The 19,886-nt window shown below is 30.2% G+C and overlaps 2 protein-coding genes across 2 annotated transcripts in view; both read right to left on the bottom strand.

Moving 5' to 3' along the window:
• The window catches only part of LOC113515664 (short neuropeptide F), a 116,510-nt gene that overhangs the window by 84,820 nt on the left and 11,804 nt on the right, over positions 1-19,886 (bottom strand). The window lies entirely within an intron of this gene.
• On the bottom strand, positions 13,379-18,409 carry LOC128200315 (uncharacterized). Its single transcript, XM_052893380.1, has 3 exons — positions 18,250-18,409; positions 17,553-18,132; positions 13,379-17,030 (listed from the first exon to the last, which is right to left on the bottom strand). Exons 1-3 carry the CDS (start codon positions 18,407-18,409, stop codon positions 13,379-13,381), a joined length of 4,392 nt encoding a protein of 1,463 aa, XP_052749340.1.

Below are 19,886 nucleotides of genomic sequence, written 5' to 3' on the forward strand. Positions count from 1 at the left end.
CTCCCGAAGTATGAATATCAGATTCTTCAAAATTGATGCAAATAAGATATTATGTACTCTTACAAGTCCACATAGAAAATTCATGGTAATTTATCAATAGGTAAGTAAATTATTTATACGGGTAAGAAAAAATGGAATGGAACAAAATTTATTTTAATATCTTCTAATAAATAATATTTTTTTTTTAAATTCGAACTAACAGAAGTGACGATAACGTGTTCATAGAAAAATACAATGCAAACAATGCTAAATCAAAATACAGTCCAATTGAGTACGTATTAAGATGATATATAAGTACTAAAATTATTTGCAAATTCACTTTTTACTTTTTACAATTTCACAAATACTTTCCAAAGTTTTACATTTATCACAATAGAATTTTAAATGGTGGGTACTGGTAAGTAGTATTTTTAAATTAAAAAGAAACAGGTTCTTAATGGTTATAAATTTTTATGGCTATGTTATACGATTACATTGCCAATTCTGCAATCAGTAGAATTCACTTCGTGTTATATGTTACTCTCACATTAGTTATATGACAATGAAGCTCCCGTTTTTCTTTTCAGAACATAAAACTACTTGTTGTAAACAAAATCTACAGGTAAACACGCACGTTCTAAATTCACATGTTTTCAATATACATACATCTTGTTCTTTCAATATTGATGTCGCAATTCTGTGGAGCAATGTGTACTTTATTTCTAATATATACCTATGCTTTATTCAGATGATGCTACAATTTTTCGTTACTAACTCTATTAGGTGATTGAACGATACGACTGAGATAAAAGAGAAATGTTAAAATCGTTTTACGTGAACTGCTATAGGTTCATAATCCTACCTGTATTGTAAATGTAACTAGCTACTCCGACTGGTGAGCAAACAACCATTTCATTTCATAAAATGAAAACCGCGAAGATGGAGAGCGCAGCAAACTGTTTACTTTGTTACCCGTTCGTCTGTACTTCGTTGGACTCCGTCGTATATATCTTTTTTAAAGCACCTATCCACGGAGATTTCCCCTGGAGACTACAGTATAGGATTCTTTATAAAGGGTGTATTGTTTCTCCAGAGTTGGCAACGCGCACGTGACATCCGGTCTGCAAGCGTCCATACACTACAATGACCATTAAACACTGAGATTATGTACGTTACACTATTCTATGGTTTAACATCAGGCTGTGTACTTGCTTGCCACCTTCGTTGTATAAAAAAAATAATAATCTGAATTCAAAATATTCTCAATTCATCATTTTTACGTGTTGTTTTTGTTATTTTAGCAAATATTTTCGTCAAAGGTGCGGAAGGATGCGGTGTAAAAACCTTTAAAAATATATAGTACAAACATTTATTATTATTTAAAGGCGCATGAAACAAAAATTTTAAAACATGTTGGACTAAAAATTGCTACTTTATTAGATAAATGAATGAAAAATTGAAAATGAATTTGAGACGTTTCGCACTCTGGATTTGCAGTACTAGCGCTATAATGATTTCGTATTGTTCTGATAGATGCATATTAGTGTAACTTACCAATGCAAACTATTATAAACCGATTTCAATTATAACGTAATTCCTAACTGTTGTTTCATGAGAGCAGTATAAAATTGTCATTGGCATTAAATTGGATTGATATTGATATTTGATTCAAGGTACCTGCGTAATAGTTATTGTTTCCTGTTTATTGAATTAATTATTATAAACACTTAAATGGAACTTCAATTGCAAAAACATAATTATTGTTTAACTAAAACTAAACCTTTGTGATGTTGTATTAGAAAATCGTTTGTGGCCTGTCTGTTTTAATTTATTGGAAACCAAATTCGTTCAAATCTATTGTTCATGTAATTAAATGTGCTCAAACGCATTTGAGTGTATGCAGTGCACCGATATCGCAATATCGGTGCATTTTAGGAGTATATTCTGGATTTGTAATTAAAAGTGCTTTTTGTATGTAATGTAGAATAGCAAATTTTCGTCCACATGATAGAAAGTGGTAACCATTGCTTATAGAAATGAGCAACTTTTCGGATATCATAGAATAAATACACTGAAGTACCGCTCATATATCATCAATTCTGAGACCTTGGTCTTTGTGTCTACTGCGTATACTGCATACACAATGATATTCTATCTTTAAAACTAAAATATAAAACAAAATTAGTTAAAAATGATCAAAGATACTGTGTAATATACACAAAATATATAAATAATTATAAAACAATTGGGAATATTTTCCTTTCGGAAGTATGGAAGGTTAAAAATAAATATTCTTAATTAATTATAAAATATTCTAATAATTAAAAAAAGAAAAAGAAAAATAATAACAATAAATTTTCATAAAAACTATTCAAATTCATTAAAGGTGAAATAACATTTGAAATAAGCAGTCTAAGAATATGAATATTTACTGATCCTAAATCTGCCTATCTAGTATTTTGAAATAGCACACCGAGGCTAATTCAATGGAACAAATCCCATCGCTGATCAATATCATGACGGTTACCACATTTGATTATTCCATATCGCTTGCTTTTCCACTGATTTGGTGCCTAAACTGATACAATCACGTACAATATGCTACGGGTTGAAAATAGTTTAAATTTCAAAATGTAAAAGGAATAAACCTAACCTTGTGAGTTTTACTGATAAATTTACATCAGCTCAGAATTGGTAATATGTTCTAAAAACATATAATTTACAGGATAGGGTTTGTTTGAAAGAAAATGTTTGACAAATCGCACGGAAAAGTGAAAGTTACACCCGTGCGAAGCCGGGGCGGCCAGTTAGTAAAAAATAAATACGCCTACGACTTTAATCCTTGATGTGGCAGTCAGATGCATTAGTGGACTATTACCGTAGTGGCGAACGTAACACTCGACTTGCCTCTACATTTCGCCGAGTGACAAGGAGCGAGCACGCCGCTGTTACCGGCTTAATTTGGTTTTTAACAGTCTTTCCCCTCACCAGAGGCTTAGTCGGATATTTAAACCGTTGCTTACAAAATGTTATAATATTATGTTGGTAACAAAATGATATATTCCATTATAAAACTATTATTCATTTTATATATTTTTATATATTTATTCATCCTAACTCTAAGAATTACAATGATCCTGTCTATTTTTTACATTTACCACGTCTCTGATGTAAATATAAAAAAAAAATCGATTAACCGTAATTCGGATTATTACAGTAACAGAGATTATATTACACACCAAAGTCTAATTCCGGTTGCCAACCCGCCTGCCAAGCGTATCAACTACTTGCTAAACCGTCCGAGGGCCTCCCCCTATATAGAAAAAATATATTAAGTTAATATTATCTTCAAATCAATTAGTCATCATATATTTTAGCCATTCTATTTTGCTATTTTGTCCACTGACCATTTCAAAAATTCAAACATTTTGAACTTGGCGCAACTTCCGTTTGAACTTCGACTCAAAGAGATCAAAGATCTATTTTGTTTGTTTCAATACTATTCTGAATTCCCAAGAAGGAATTGTGATACCTTTTTCGAATACTTTTTTCTAAAATTATTTAAAGAATATTTCATAACTGAATTTTCAATTAGTGTCCAATCAGTACACAACCCTGAATATGGTAAATATTATATATACTGAATATATACCGAATGTATTAATAATCAAGGAATATTAAAGTCTAATTATGTAGGTACGAGTAGCAATTATTTAGAACTTATGAAATAATATTATTTCTTTTATACTATTAAATATATAATGATTAAATTACTAAATTAAATGGAAATCTTTATATTTATTATGTTTATCTGCTCCCTAAAAACGAAGTAAATGGCGATACTAATGAAATTTTAACTATACTTTTAATAAAAAATTATAAAATATAAAAGAACTGAATCTTGACTTCAAAATCTTACTCCTAGCTTAAAAAAGGTTCCTTAAAGTATTATATTGCCTAAATGGGTATTTTTCTTAACGAATTTGTGATGCTCTGTTTTAAATATGTATTTCACTATATATCATTTAACAAATTTTGAATTAATTTAGTAAGGACTGCAATATATTTGACATTCAAAACAACTGACAAAATATTCGACGCTCACTACATTTTCTGTTTATATTTTATTTATATTTTTAATCATTATAATATATATTTACTTATAATAAGTAAATACTACCATCTATTATTTTACGAGAAATACTTATTTTAATAGAAATACTTTCTGGTGTATAACAAAAACAATCATTTTCCGTGTAAAACAACTGTAAGCAGCGTAATCCGTTGAAATTGGAAAAATAATCCAATTACTCAATGTCTTTGAATGAACTACAACATTGTGGTAATTTATAAAATATTATACTTTCTGGGTTTAACCAAAAGATTCAATATTATTACTAAGTATCGTCATTAAATTATAAAAGAAAATTATTTCATTTGTAATTACAAGTTATATTACATTGTTTCAAGAATTGAAAAAATATGAGTATTATCAAAAAGTGGAATAAACATTATTTTTTAAGTAGTTTATTGGCACAAAAATTTTATCGGTTATTTTTTATGTTTTATTTTTATTGTCTTTATTCATAAATAATAATTAAGTTTGCTACGTATTTTTTATATTTGTTTATTATATATAGTTTTACCTAACCTTCAACAAAAATTAAACGACTAAATAATTTTAAGAGATTGAATAAATATGAATTTCTAAATTAAAATAAGGTACCTGTACATATACAATCAGGAAAGCCCACGTGTTTGACAGTTGCCCAACGATCGTCTTACGTCATTTTCACAACCTTTGATAAATAACTGGCTATATTATATAAACCCCAACCAACGTCAAACAAAATAACATAGATGTTTAACTATGTGTGTTTCTATCATGTAATTGTTGTATTTTATATTTATGTCAAAAACAAAGTTGATATGTTGATATTAACTGAGACAGCTTCTTTCACATCTGATTTGTATAATTGTATAAATTTTTTATAACAAAAATATTATAAAAAATTTGCCATTGTACATTATTTAAATTCGTCGGCTTCGATATGAGTCAGAAGAGTGAGAGAGATATGAAAGTGATAAGTCCATCTTTAAAAACTTTTAATTAGAATAATTTTTTTTATAATTTTTTTGTGATACATAATTTTTAAAGTAAAATTGTCAGATTGTGTACTCAAATACATATAAAGATTTAGTATTATCTGTAATAAAAATATTACACACAATGCAAATTATTTTAAATATTTTGCACGTAAGAATGTTTTACATGACGAGTTGTACCAGTAAACGTCCCTGACTAAGCCGTCTGAAATTCCACTGGTGAGTATATTTTTTTATAAGATATATCTAAAAGCAGTTATATGTAATCTTAAAAGCTGTGGCATTCCTCGCTCGAAGTATAAGCTTAGCCATTACAGTGAAGTTACGCCAGCGCCGCTAGCATCTTAGGGGTGTATTACATTGTTAAATGTATATATTTATAAGGTAATATAAAAACGTAATATAAAGGTAAAAGGGTAAAAACGATAATTTATCTCACTGACTTATTTTTAGGTTGTAAATTATTGGAAAACTAGAAAGATATTAAAAGTATGTTAAGAGTTCCATAAATTGAGAAACTGGTCACATTATGAATTTCATATGTTTTAAGTACATTAATTGGATTTATCGTTTAATAAAAATTTGCTTATGTTTTTCTTCATCCCAAATATTATGTCCATGACAAGTTTCGTAATTATTGGTTTAGTTACATAACAAACTAGCATTAACATTTATAATAACGAATGAAGACTAATAAAGTTGAAATACCAACTAAAGAGAAAGCGCTACAACACAACAACATGGACTGATATTAATAACAAGCTACATGTCATTAGGTTTGTTGCAGCAACATTATACCATAATTATCAACGATTTCTCTAGTTACTAACGGGCAACCGTTAACGAATAGTAGTTATTAGCTGAAAACACGTTATTAAAGCTAACTAGCTATCGCTGTGACATCTTTGGCGGTGGGGCATACTTTGTCTAATCGAGATAAAACGAAGCATATATCTCGTTCATCTCAAATATTACATATGTGATATTTATAATGATTAACTGATCTGCTAACAAGTGAAAAAGTAAGAACTAACTCGTATAGTTAAAATAATTATAATTTTAAGGATACCAAAACAGACTGGTCATATTATTTGATTTGGTAAAAATAAATTGTAGAATTATGATCGTCAAGTCGAGAGAGACACACATAGACAGGATTTTGATAGAAAATTTAGCTACAGAAATGTGAACACCAGGATAACAAAGATCTTTAAAAATATAAAAAGCCTTTCTTCGTATTTAAAATATAGATCTTTGAAAAATCAAAAGTAAAAATATATAGGTGAGTTTAAAAATTGTTGATCAAATAATATAATTATTCAAAATTGAATGACAAACATGTTGTTTCTATTACTCTGTATACTTAATAATGATAGGATAATTAATATAATGTAAACATGTTTAGACATGATAATTGCCTATGAATTAATTTGACAATGTATTATTTAAACATCTAAATATTCCTCGTACTTAATCCAAACAGAATTAGGTTAACGTACTTATCTGGATTTAAACTTTCCTGACTTTAATCCCAATAAAAATAAACGCAAGGATATAAAATGTTCGTATTTTCCCGTTCAAAATATCCATTAATTTTATAAGTACACATAAAGCTCCGTTAGAACTGAAATTAAACATTCGTTTCACGATAATATATTTGCACTGTTTAATGCGAGTCATTTCCTATGTGGGTTGATACTTAGTAGGAAATATAAAACTTAACCATCCAAGATCATATATATTATAATATGAACGTACTGAATAAAAGTTATATTTTTATATAAAAACTCAATTTCACAGGATGTCATCGATTTATCGTTGAAGTGTGACATACTGATTTCCATATTTATATCTCCTCTTCCTGAAATACGTTAAAGTATCTTTTTGTTTGTCACCTGTTATATGTAAAAATATACTTATTATGTATCAAACGGGTCGATAAAATCACTTATGATAAAGACTCTGTCTAGTATATGAAAACAAAATAGGATGGAATAAGAAAACAGTTTTATTTTATGTAAGTCTAGAATTGATATTCTTAAAGTGAGTTCTTTACTCAAAAGCTCATGCATTTATTTAAAATATGTTTATTGAATAAGTAATGTACTATATATATGTATATTTAAGTATTTTAATAAATAATGTATTATATTTGAGTAATTGGTAACCAAATATTCTATAAATCTATAATATAAGCTGTACGAGAATGTAAAGTGGACTGTATGTACGATAAGTTCTTTGAAATATTTGAGAATGCGAAAAACGACAAGTTGTTTTAAAAGCAGTACTAAATTACCTAGATTCAAAATTAGTTCAAATGACTTACCCTTTGATTAGCGAAAATTCCTTTTACAACATACTCAGATCACTCAGTTCCCTAAAGCATGCTAAAGTTACCTGAGATTACCTCGTAAATGTTATAAGAACTAAGGGTTTCGATCTTGAATCTTCCGACAGACGTTTCAATCTTAAATCCTTTTAAATATTTAAGAACGACACGAGAAATTATCTGTTGTGTAGTTCTTTTATAAAACAAAAATATTAAATTCAAAAACTAGTCACACGATTGTGAAATTAAATGTTATACTTATTAAATACTTTATGAGCGACAACGACAAAACTGTTCTGTTTCTGTATTTAAGAGCAGACACCAACAACTTTTTTTTATCTTACTACCTCCAATCAAAATTATTAATTGCCACATACAAGAATAAATGTTTTTATGAATTATCGAGAATGTTACCATGCAATTATTACATCTAAAGTGAACATTCCGCCCACCTAAATACAAGGTATTTAAACGAAAATAAATAATAATAATACACAAAGAAGTACAATTATGAATCTTAATAAAGTTTACTAATATAATTTGAAATTACAGCTATTAAGAATAAATAATTTAGCGAAAATATTTTAATAACATATAGGCAATGGACAAATTTTAACAACTGGTCTTTTGTATTGACTGGTTACAGTTTTTACTGTTACAACCCTACAGACACCATCATGTCCGGGATGCAAAGCGATGATACGACCCATAGTCCATTTTAAGGGGCTTGAATAGAATAGAATAGAATAGAATAGAATAAATTTATTGTGAGCTGTATGTTACAATTTTTCGTAAGATGTTATTAACGTCTCAAAGGAAAACAGCCTACCCATACATCGGGCATACAATACGATTAATTACAAAACATTAATTATTTTAGAGTCATACATTAAAATTGTCAATAAAATTGTCAATAAAATAAAACATGTCAATCCACAGTCACAAACTAACTCATGGTCACCATTAGAACATATTAATTATCATCCTATATATTAATTAAATTATTTATAATGTCAATGTAAAAAAAAAGAAAAATGTCAAAGAGCAAAGAATTCATTCATATTATAGAAAGCATTTGCAAGTAGCCATTTTTTTAATAATAATTTGAATTTTGTATTAGGCACTTCTTTTAGGTTATTTGGCAAATGATTATATATTTTGATAGCCATTATATAACTACTTTTATTGTATATCATTGAGTTAGCTTGCGGCAAATATAAATGATCATATTGTCTCATGGGTACATTTCTAAGTCGAACTTCAGATTTCTTTTTAAATAAGTGCATGTTGTTTACTACAAATAAGCTGATTTCTAATATATATATGCATGTCAACGTAAGATATTCTTTATTTTTAAATAATGGTAGTACTGACTCATCACTTTTTTTATTGTATATGATTCTTAGACAACGCTTTTGCAATAGAAAGGTACTGTTTACGTTGACTGAGTTACCCCATAAGACAATTCCATATGTTAGTAACGGGTACACATTACCATAGTATGCGTTACGAGCCACATCTACTGATGACACATCAACCAGGACCGATAGAGCATAACAGTAACTGGCAATTTTACTATTAATTTTATCAATATGTGATTTCCAATTTAAGTGAGCATCTACAGATATTCCCAAAAAGTCCGTTGTTTCAACATCAAAAACCTTATTGCCTTTAATATTAATATTTAAATTTAAACTATTTTTTTTATAATTTCTTATTTGCATAATTTTCGTTTTCGAAGAATTAATTTTTAAATTTAAATTATATAGCCAGTCCGTAATATTGTCGATATTAGCGTTGATCTCATTTTCATAATTTTGTAAACTTGAACCATTATTTGTGAATAATAACGTTACATCATCTGCAAATAATACACATTGATGATCTGTCTGTTCAGGAAGGTCATTGAGGTAAATTATGAACAATAGAGGTCCCAATATGCTACCCTGTGGAATTCCCAGTTCTGTCTTTTTGTAGATAGATTCCACGTTTACCAATGTTTTTGAGTTTTTATTATAGTGTATTAATGTTGTGGCTTGGTATCTATCATTCAAATAACTTTCTAATAGTTTAAGAGCTATTCCACGAATTCCTAGTTGATCAAGTTGATTTAAAATTATTTCTGGAACTACAGAATCAAAAGCTTTAGACATATCCAAAAATAAAGCAGTGACGTTTTTTTTTTGATCAACAGACTCACATGTCTTAATAAGTATATTTAAAATAGCCATTACAGTAGAGCGATCTTTACGGAAACCAAATTGATTATTATTGAGTAATTTATTTTTTTCTAAATATTTTATAATTCTATTATATATTACGCGTTCAAAAATTTTCGAAAATCCCGGTAGTAATGCCACAGGTCTATAGTTATCTGCAATGTCCTTCGGACCCTTTTTATACAGTGGTTTTATTAGGCTTACTTTTAACTTACTTGGAAAGCATCCACTTTCAAGCATAAGATTAGTTAAATATGTTAAAGGTTTGACAATATAGGTAGCACTTGATTTTATTATTTGCATTGATATGCCATCTACACCGCAGCTTTTTTTGTTTTTTAACTTTTTTATTATGGTCATTATTTCTTGTTCATCTGTAGGAGTTAGGAAAATACTATTACCTGTACTATATTTTGTGGGTTTGCGATTTTTTGATGTAATCGAGTAATTATTTTGTTGTATAAAATGATTATTCAATATATTTGCAATTTCATTTGGACATGTTATCACTTCATTCCCATTCCTTATTTGTTTTATCGTCTGACTTAATTCATTAGTTTGTTCAGTATTGTGTTTTATTAACCCCCAAATAGCCTTTGTTTTGTTTGTACTATTCTTTACATAATTTAGATTAGATAGTCTTTTCGAGTATCTTATTGATGATCGCAATAATCTTTTATATGTCTTGTAATGAGTTGTTGTTTGTTGTGATGTATTATTTTGTATCTGCAGATAGAGTTGTCTTTTTCGTTTACTAGATATAATTAATCCTTTACTTTTCCAATTAGGCTTTTTTTTTAATGAAATTTTCACTTTTTCTATGGGAATACACAAGTCATGTATCATTTTAAATAGTTCTAAAAAAATACCATAAGCCAGATCAACGTCGTTTGTTTGGTATATCTCAGAAAAGTTTACTTGTGAGATATATTTCAAGAATATGTTCAGGTTAACATCAACTTTCCTTTTGTACACATACCAAAATTTGTTATTATAATTTAGTTTGCAGGGCAATTCTAAAATCTGGCCAGCATGGTCTGATAAACCTGTATGCACAACATTAGATTTAAAATTTTTGGTATTGGTTATAATATTATCTATACAAGTTTGGGAATGAGATGTAACCCGTGTAGGTTCTTTTATAGTACATTTTATGTTATATTTATTTAATGTTTCATTGAAAAGCCTCGTATTTTTATTATTTTCTAGAATATTAATATTGAAGTCTCCAGCAATGATTAGCTTTATATTAAGATTTCTAGCCCTACGACAAATTCTATATAATGTTTCATCCAATTTGTCAATAAACTTATTTATATTACTATTTGGAGGCCTATATATACATAATACCCAAATTTTTAATTCTGGTATGGCTATTCCACAACATTCAAATATTTTTTCTATAGAATTATCTGAAAGCCAGTCAATTTTATTATATTGTAGTGATTTTTTTACATAAATAGAGACTCCTCCTCTTATCAAATTTCGCCTTGTGTAGTAAGATGCAAGTTCATAATTTTCAATTTTAATATTACATATGTTTTTCATTTTACTAACAAAAGTCTCCGAGAAACATAATATGTCAATATTTGATGTCAATGTATCTAAATAAAGTTCAATGTCATTAATTTTTGATTTAATTCCCATAACATTATGATGAAAAATTACAAGTTTATTATTATTGGTTTCCTCGAAAAAACTCTGTGTCATCTGTCTGAGTGCCAATTGTGACTAACGTTTTATTGTATACAATTTCATTTGGTTTTCTATTTAAATATTCAAAATATTTGCGTTTATATTCTAAATGAAGAATATCTCTTAGTATATTTCTACACAAATTTAGAAGGCGATTACCAGAATGTTGCTCCCCGCTCGTGCCCAATGTATATCCAGTGAATGTTGCCCAGTCAAATTGATCACATATAAATCTATACATATAACGAATTTCTTTTAAATCTAAGAAGTAGTTACAAAACGTCTCAGTTAAAATTACATTAGTTTTACACAATTGGTTAATATAATAGTATAAATTAGATTTTAAACTAAATGGATTCCTGTCATTTGACCCACCTATTATAATTACATAGTCTTGTTTCGTTAAAGATTTGCAATGATTTAAACATGAATTTAATAGTTGATGCACTTTTGCGCCTGGCATTGTAATAGAAGTCACTTTAAATTTTAATCCTAATAATGACTGTAGAATCTTGCACACACCCTTTCCTTCATCATTTGCAAAAATAAGCACCTTGTGACCTTCAATCATTGGCGGAATTTGGTTGTTGTCAGTATGTATATTTTTTGAAAAGCTTTGTTTGTCTTTAGTTAAAGAATTATTTTGAGTTTTTACTTCTGTTTTATCTCTTTCACTTTGTTTCAATATGTTACTATTTATTTTCGCATCACTATCGTCTTGACTTTGATCTCTTTCATTGTGGATGTTAATTGCAGCTTCATTAAGTTTTACAGGTAGTTTATTTACTTTTGGTGTACTGTTTGTTATATTTTTCCTACTTATACGTGTCGGAGTAAAGTTGCTATCATTATTGAAGTAAGTAAGAGAGTTCGAAGTACGGCAGTTGCTGCAAATATTCGCTGTTGGATTAAACTTAATATGTTTTAAAGCTTTTATCGTTATATCATTTTGTAGTAATTTTTTTGAAAGTTCGCTATTTTCCAATAAAAGATTTTCGATTTCAGCGTGTGCTATGACTAAGTTCCTTTCCACTGTATTCAATTTGTCCTTTAGTTCATTAATTTCAGTATTATTTTCTAAGGTCATACTTGGTAAGCTTTTCATGGAACTATCCATTAACATAGAATTATAATGACTGCTGCTTTGATTTAAACTGTGGGATATGTCCAATAAAGAAGTTTCTGAGTTACATCGTGGTCTACGTAGAGTTACATTGTCATTTTTACTAATGTTAGCCATTTTTGATAGTCCTATTTTTGCATTAACATGACTATGTTGAGTATTTGATAAACAGTTTTTACATTTCCATGTTTCTTTATTCTGTTTTGTCATTAAGTAATATTTTTTTGTAGTAATATTCGTATCGATTAAATTTAACATACTTTTGCAAAGTGAACATTTTATAAATAAATTTTCTTGAATGATTTCTTCATCGGTATACATTTTTAGAGCTTCTTATCAATGCCCTCACTTTCGCAATCACTTTAAATATACAAAAATAATATACTGTATTTGAGTTTCGAACTAGCGATTATTTAATAAGTAGTGAACACTGTAGCCATTGGACCACTTTCAAGCTAGCAAAATTCGTGAATTTAGCGGTATCATTCATAGAAATATTAAATGTAACTTTTATTTAGGGTAGTCCACTACGTTTCATATCTAAAATGTTGTATCAATTACCCACATTTTATATTTTTATCTGTGTGTAATTGTAATTATAATTTTTGAGTTAGTTTCTTCTATGTTTAATATTTATTTTAAAAATCAAAAGGGTATATAATATGTTTATGTTGTTTTTATTTATGTGTGCGCTGTATGAACAAGTATTATCTCCAATATCTTTTCTATGGCAATATTGATAGTGTTGTTACATTACCACAATATTCTGGGTTCGCTTCAACAAATATGCTCACAAACACTGTCACTAATTATTTACATTATATTATTCCCAATGTATTACTTTCCATTAGGTTTTATCAAGTTTAAATATTATTATAAACAAATAAATGGAGAGGCAATGTTGACACTTCAATGTCATTCAATCAATCATTCAATCATTAGTACTAATTGTAAATGAATTGATTGTTCATTTACAATTAGTACTAATGTACCGATAGCTATATTAGTATAATTTTTATCCCATTTAGCCTTTTGGTTAAGCGTGTGTATATATTCACGTTGGTACCTACGCCAAAAGTCCTGATGGATTTTTTTAACTAGCTTCCATCGCTGAAGGATGCTAATAGTTTGATTGGTTATATTTTCTTCCGGAATAGTCGACAAAGGTTCCAATGTCAAGAAATGGCCTGGGGTTAACACTGAAAAATCGTTAGCATCAGAGCTGAGTGGCGACAGAGGACGAGAATTTAACATTGATTCTATCTGAGTTAAAATTGTATAAAATTCTTCAAAGGTTAATCTTTGAAGACCAATAACCCGAACCAGATGAGCCTTGACAGACTTTATTCCAGCTTCAGCCAACCCATTAAAATGCGGGCTACCAGGTGGGCTTAACGAAAATTTTATTTCTTGAGATTCTGAAATCTCTTTCATGATCGAAGCAAGATAGTTACTAGCACCAACGAAATTTCTTCCTTGGTCCGATATAATATGGCTACAACGACCTCTTCGTGCGATAAATCTTTTTAATGCGGCTAAAAAGGCTTCAGTTGTAAGTTCTGAGGCAAGCTCTAGATGAATGGCCTTGGTGGCAGTGCACACAAAAACGCAAATGTAGCCTTTATAGGTCTTTACGCCCCTACCACGACCTAACGCAATATCAAAAGGACCGCCGTAATCAACGACAACATTTGAAAAAGGTTTAATTTGATTGATACGATAAGCGGGCAGATTGCCCATAAGAGGGGCTGGAGCCGGCTGAGGCTTAGCCCGAAAACATTTCATACAACCTGCTATGACAGATCGAATCGCTCTCTTAGGTGACAGAATCCAAAAATTTTGCGCCAGTATATTCTGAAGTGTTTGTGCACCAGGATGCATAAACTTTTTGTGACAATCATCAATTATGAGATGAGTTAGGCGATGATCGCGAGGTAAGAGAAGGGGGTGCTTGACATTATAATTTACATTGGCATTAGCCAGTCGTCCGCCCACCCTCAAAAGTCCCGCAACATCGAGGAACAACGACAATTTACGTAAGCTTTTAGGAAGTAAATTCGAACGGTTTCTTTTCAAATTATCAATTTCCTTCGAAAAGGTAGTTTGCTGGACATATTTAATTAAATACATAAAAGATTTATTCGTTTCAGACGACAATAAAGGACCAACATTTTTTTCATTTGAACTGCTTCGACGCGAGTTATGAATAAACCGGAAACAAAACGACAATACACGTTTCAAAGTTATTAGCAACGAGAATTTATTTAATAACTGATCGACAAAGTTGACATTAGAAGAAGTTTGAAGACAAAGAATCTTTTGCTCTGCTTGAACGTCATGAGAAGATGGCAAAATTAACAATGATTCTGGCCAATTTTCTTCAGGTTCAGATAGCCATACTGGCCCCTTCCACCAACATTTATGTTTAACTAAGTCAGCTGGATGCATGCCGCGTGATCCTCCATCAGCAGGATTAAAATTTGTACTAACATGATGCCAACATTCAGGAGAGACTATGTCTTGGATATGACTTACTCTATTAGCTACAAACGTCTGCCATTTAGATGGGCATGACTTTATCCACGACAAAGCAACAGTAGAATCTGACCAAGCAAAAATGTTATTTATATCATGCAGTGGTTTCAAAGCACTCAGTACTGAATTTATCAAGTCTGCTAGTAAAACAGCAGCTTGTAACTCCAATCGAGGTAACGACAGTTTACGAAGAGGTGCAACCTTAGTTTTTGCACAGCAAAATTCGACAGAACAACAACCATTTGCATCGACAGACCGACAATAAACGACAGCGCAATATCCACGCTCTGAAGCATCACAAAAACCGTGAAACTGTAGAGACACAAAAGAGTTGACCATACGACGAGTGATAGAAATAGACGACAAAGACGATAATTGAGATTTGAACTTCGACCATTCCCTGGCAATATCCTCAGGTATATCGCTATCCCAAGAAACGCCCGAAGTCCAAAGAAGCTGCATAAGATACTTAGCGTAGAATGTAACAGGACCAAGAAAACCTAAAGGATCATAGATTCGTGCAATGTCCGATAATATTGTTCTTTTTGTGAGTCGCCGCTCTTCGAATTCAGCAACTTTAAATGTAAAGCAGTCTACACTTGGTATCCACAAAAGTCCCAAAATTTTAAGTGTGACATCAGAGGCTTCTTCGAAACTCCTAAATTCCTCTGAGTACAAATCAGATGGTTTAATATTATTCAAGAAATCTTTATGATTAGAGGTCCACTTTCGTAAATGGAACCCATTCGACGACAACATTTTAGTCAATTCCGATCTTATGCTTAAAGCCTTTTCGACAGATTCAGCTCCTGATACCACATCATCCACATAAATATCACGACTCAACACAGCGGATCCCGATGGAAATTCCGTTGCCGAGTTTTCAGCCACTTGAGCAATTGTACGCAGCGCTTGATAAGGAGCAGACGACACGCCATACGTGACTGTAAGGAGTTTATAGTCTCGAATAGGTTCATCAGGTGAAGATCGCCACAGAATTCGCTGATATTCCGAATCTTTATCAGAAACCATTATTTGACGGTACATTTGTTTAATATCACCTGTGAAAACTACAGAGTGCCAACGAAAACGCAATAATAAATCAGTGATATTTAATTGAAGCTTAGGACCAGGCAAAAGAGTATCATTTAAGGACAGATTATTAGCATCTTTTGCACTGGCATCAAATACGACACGAAGTGGAGTTGTAACTGATTCAGGCCGTAATATACCATGATGAGGGATATAATAAAATTCGCCGACACTACTGATTGGAACATTGACTTCTTTAAGATGACCACATGTCTCATAGTCTTCCATGAAAGAAGTATATAGCTGGCGAAATTCAAAATTATTTTTTAATTTATTTTCAAGCGACAAAAACCTTCTCATAGCTATCTCCCGCGAATTTGAGAAGATGGGTTTATTATTAGGATCAATGAAAGGTAAGGGTACAATAAACCTCCCTTCATGATTACGATGAGAATTTTTAACGAAGTATTGTTCACAAATCTGATCTTCCTTCGACAATTTTGAAGAAGATGTGACATTTTCTATCTCCCAAAATCTTTTAATATTATTATCTAACGACAAGTTCGAAATATTACACTGGGAATTATTTGTAACGAAATAACAATCCGCGTTTCGATTTTGACAACTATCAGCTGAGTTGCACTCACCCATAATAATCCAACCAAATACAGTGCGCAAAGCCCGTGGTTGTCCTACTTTACCTTTTCTTAAACCAGGGAGCAGTGCAGAAGCAAAAACACCAGCGCTTAAAAGCATATCAATTGGACCAGGACGATCGAAGTCAGAGTCGGCAAGTGATAATTTATTTATGTGAGACCAATCTGCAGAATTAATATACTGGCTTGGTTGATGAGCACAAATCGACGATAACACTAAAGCCTTTAAATTAAAATTACATGGTGATGAAGAGTTTATCGGTTTAATTTCACAAAACGATGACCCAAGTGGTTGTGCTGTAGAATGACCAATACCGCTTATAGACTGCTGTGTTTTAGTTATAGGCAATTGTAACCTGTTTACACAAGACTCCGAAATAAAATTACATGCACTTGCACAATCGAGCAGTACACGAACTGGTTGATAATTACCGTGACCATCTTTTATTAAAACCTTAGCTGTTGAAAATAAAACTGTTTTATCACTAAACTTGGCCACTGATGTCAAGACAGTGCTACTTAATGTTTCATTTTCAGTGACAGAAGTTTCAGGCTTGGGTTTGTCAAAATGCAACAATGAATGATGAGAATAGTTACAAAATTCACAACGATAGGTAGCACGACACTGTTTTACTGTATGACTATTCGAAAAACACAATAAACACAAACGTTTCTCCTTAACAAAATCAAAACGAAATTTTACATTTAGTTTTATAAATTTTTCACATTTAGCAAGAGAGTGCTGGCCTGTACAATATATACAAGTTACATGGGATACCAAAAGAGATGATTTTGCTTTAAATTTTAATTGATTATTTCCTTTATTATTATTTTGATTTATCTTGGAAACCATCGACGATGAACCACTTAATTCTAACGCTTTATAGTGCTTCTCAATAAACTTTTGTAAATGTTCAAACTTAGGAATAGAATCCTGAATATCCTCTGTATTCTGATCAAGTTGGAATGCTTCCTTTGTAACTTTATCAAGTTTAGACCACAACAAATAGAATAGCATAAAATTTTTATCTGGCAATTTATATTTTTCTAATATGGCTAAATTTTCTGAAAATGTACGATAAATACGTTCAAGTTCGGAACTTGATTTAAATTTAATGGGTTCACAATATAACATTTTTTCATAGTAAATTGTAGCGATTTGTCGCTGTCTATTATAATACTTCGTAAGAGTTTCATAAGCATTCATATAATTTTCATTCGTAACAGGATAATTTTTAATCAATTCATAAGCTTTACCCTGAACACTTGACAACAAATAATGTAATTTTTCTACATTCGATATATTCGTTCTATTATGAACTAGAGAGTCAAACAATTGTATGAATGAAATCCAATTGTCTATGGTACTGTCAAAAGGTTTAATACTGATCTTGGGTAATTTCACAGATGTCTGTGGCTCACTATTGTTATTATTTAAGTTAGAAGCACATTTTTTATCTGTGGAATTAATTTCACAAAATCTTTGTTTTATATGTTTCATTTTTGTATCAAATTTAACTGTAATTTCAAATTCACTAGAACGCTCTTGACGATTCAATGTTGATAACAACTTACATTGTGCTATATGAAATTCGTTTGCCAAATCCTTAAAGTCTACTTCAGAAAATCCCAATAGGTCTGATTGTTCCATAATTTCCAATCTCATTACCGCATAATCACGAGAAATGCGATTTATATCACCATTATCATAACTAAGACTTTCATTGGTCGCCATTTCGATAAAATTCAAATTAATGCCAATAAATGAAGTTAAAAATAATAAACTATTAAAAAACGTACACTAATTCACTAATTGTACGATATATTTACGTAATAATTTGCAACGACAACAAAATCGATAAGTATAGATTCAATCAATATTGAAATCAATATTCGATGTATGGCTGTATAGCAATTGTACCTTTGCCTCTCTAAAAATGTAGTGCTTATTAATAATTTAATTCCACTATCAATGATTTTAATAATTAGTTATCTACCCTCGACTAAAATAAAAACTGCACAATGGAATGCAAAAATACTAATTAGTTCAACTAGATAACAGTTTATTTTAATATTATATTACTATAGTTTGCAAATCAAATTTACTAATAATACAATTATGTCGCCTATCAATGATATCCGGCCGATGGGCCAAAATGTACGAGAATGTAAAGTGGACTGTATGTACGATAAGTTCTTTGAAATATTTGAGAATGCGAAAAACGACAAGTTGTTTTAAAAGCAGTACTAAATTACCTAGATTCAAAATTAGTTCAAATGACTTACCCTTTGATTAGCGAAAATTCCTTTTACAACATACTCAGATCACTCAGTTCCCTAAAGCATGCTAAAGTTACCTGAGATTACCTCGTAAATGTTATAAGAACTAAGGGTTTCGATCTTGAATCTTCCGACAGACGTTTCAATCTTAAATCCTTTTAAATATTTAAGAACGACACGAGAAATTATCTGTTGTGTAGTTCTTTTATAAAACAAAAATATTAAATTCAAAAACTAGTCACACGATTGTGAAATTAAATGTTATACTTATTAAATACTTTATGAGCGACAACGACAAAACTGTTCTGTTTCTGTATTTAAGAGCAGACACCAACAACTTTTTTTTATCTTACTACCTCCAATCAAAATTATTAATTGCCACATACAAGAATAAATGTTTTTATGAATTATCGAGAATGTTGCCATGCAATTATTACATCTAAAGTGAACATAAGCATTGATTAAGACTTGGCTAATATATATTTTTTGAATTTTTTTATATAATTATATAGTATTTGCTCGCAAATATGTATATTATTTGACCGAGATGAAAAGTACCTTCCTTTATTGTAAATGTGCTATTATATAGACACTTTGTAAGTTTACTTTACGCCTTTACGCCAAATTTCGGGACGATTATCTGATTACAATTATTTAGTTTAATTTCGTTGACATTAGTTTATATGCTACTACCAACGTATGATTTGATAATAATAATCAATCCTGTCTATTAAATAAAAAAATATTTCTAATCAATTAACCAGTGATAGAAACTTCCATAAAGTAACACCTAATTTAATAAAATATATACGATCAGTTGAGTTATTAAAGCACCAAGAAGCAACAACAAACAAACAAACTCACTTTTAATTTTAGCAACAATAGGGAACAACTAGTAAAATTTGAAAATGACACTAAGCCCAGTACCTATG

This window comes from Galleria mellonella, unplaced genomic scaffold, assembly GCF_026898425.1.
Source record: "Galleria mellonella isolate WM207_F2 unplaced genomic scaffold, CSIRO_AGI_GalMel_v1 utg173, whole genome shotgun sequence".
Taxonomy (NCBI): Eukaryota; Metazoa; Arthropoda; class Insecta; order Lepidoptera; family Pyralidae; genus Galleria; species Galleria mellonella.

Excerpts from the sequence above, each read along its gene's own strand:
- LOC128200315 (XM_052893380.1), bottom strand. The coding sequence starts at position 18,409 with ATGGCGACCAATGAAAGTCTTAGTTATGATAATGGTGATATAAATCGC. Across the intron at positions 18,133-18,249 it reads CGAATTTCATATAGCACAAT|ATAAAAAATGTGCTTCTAAC; the intron begins GTAAGTTGTTAT and ends TTAATTCCACAG. Across the intron at positions 17,031-17,552 it reads ATTGAGAAGCACTATAAAGC|GTTACAATTGCCTATAACTA; the intron begins GTTAGAATTAAG and ends TTGTGTAAACAG.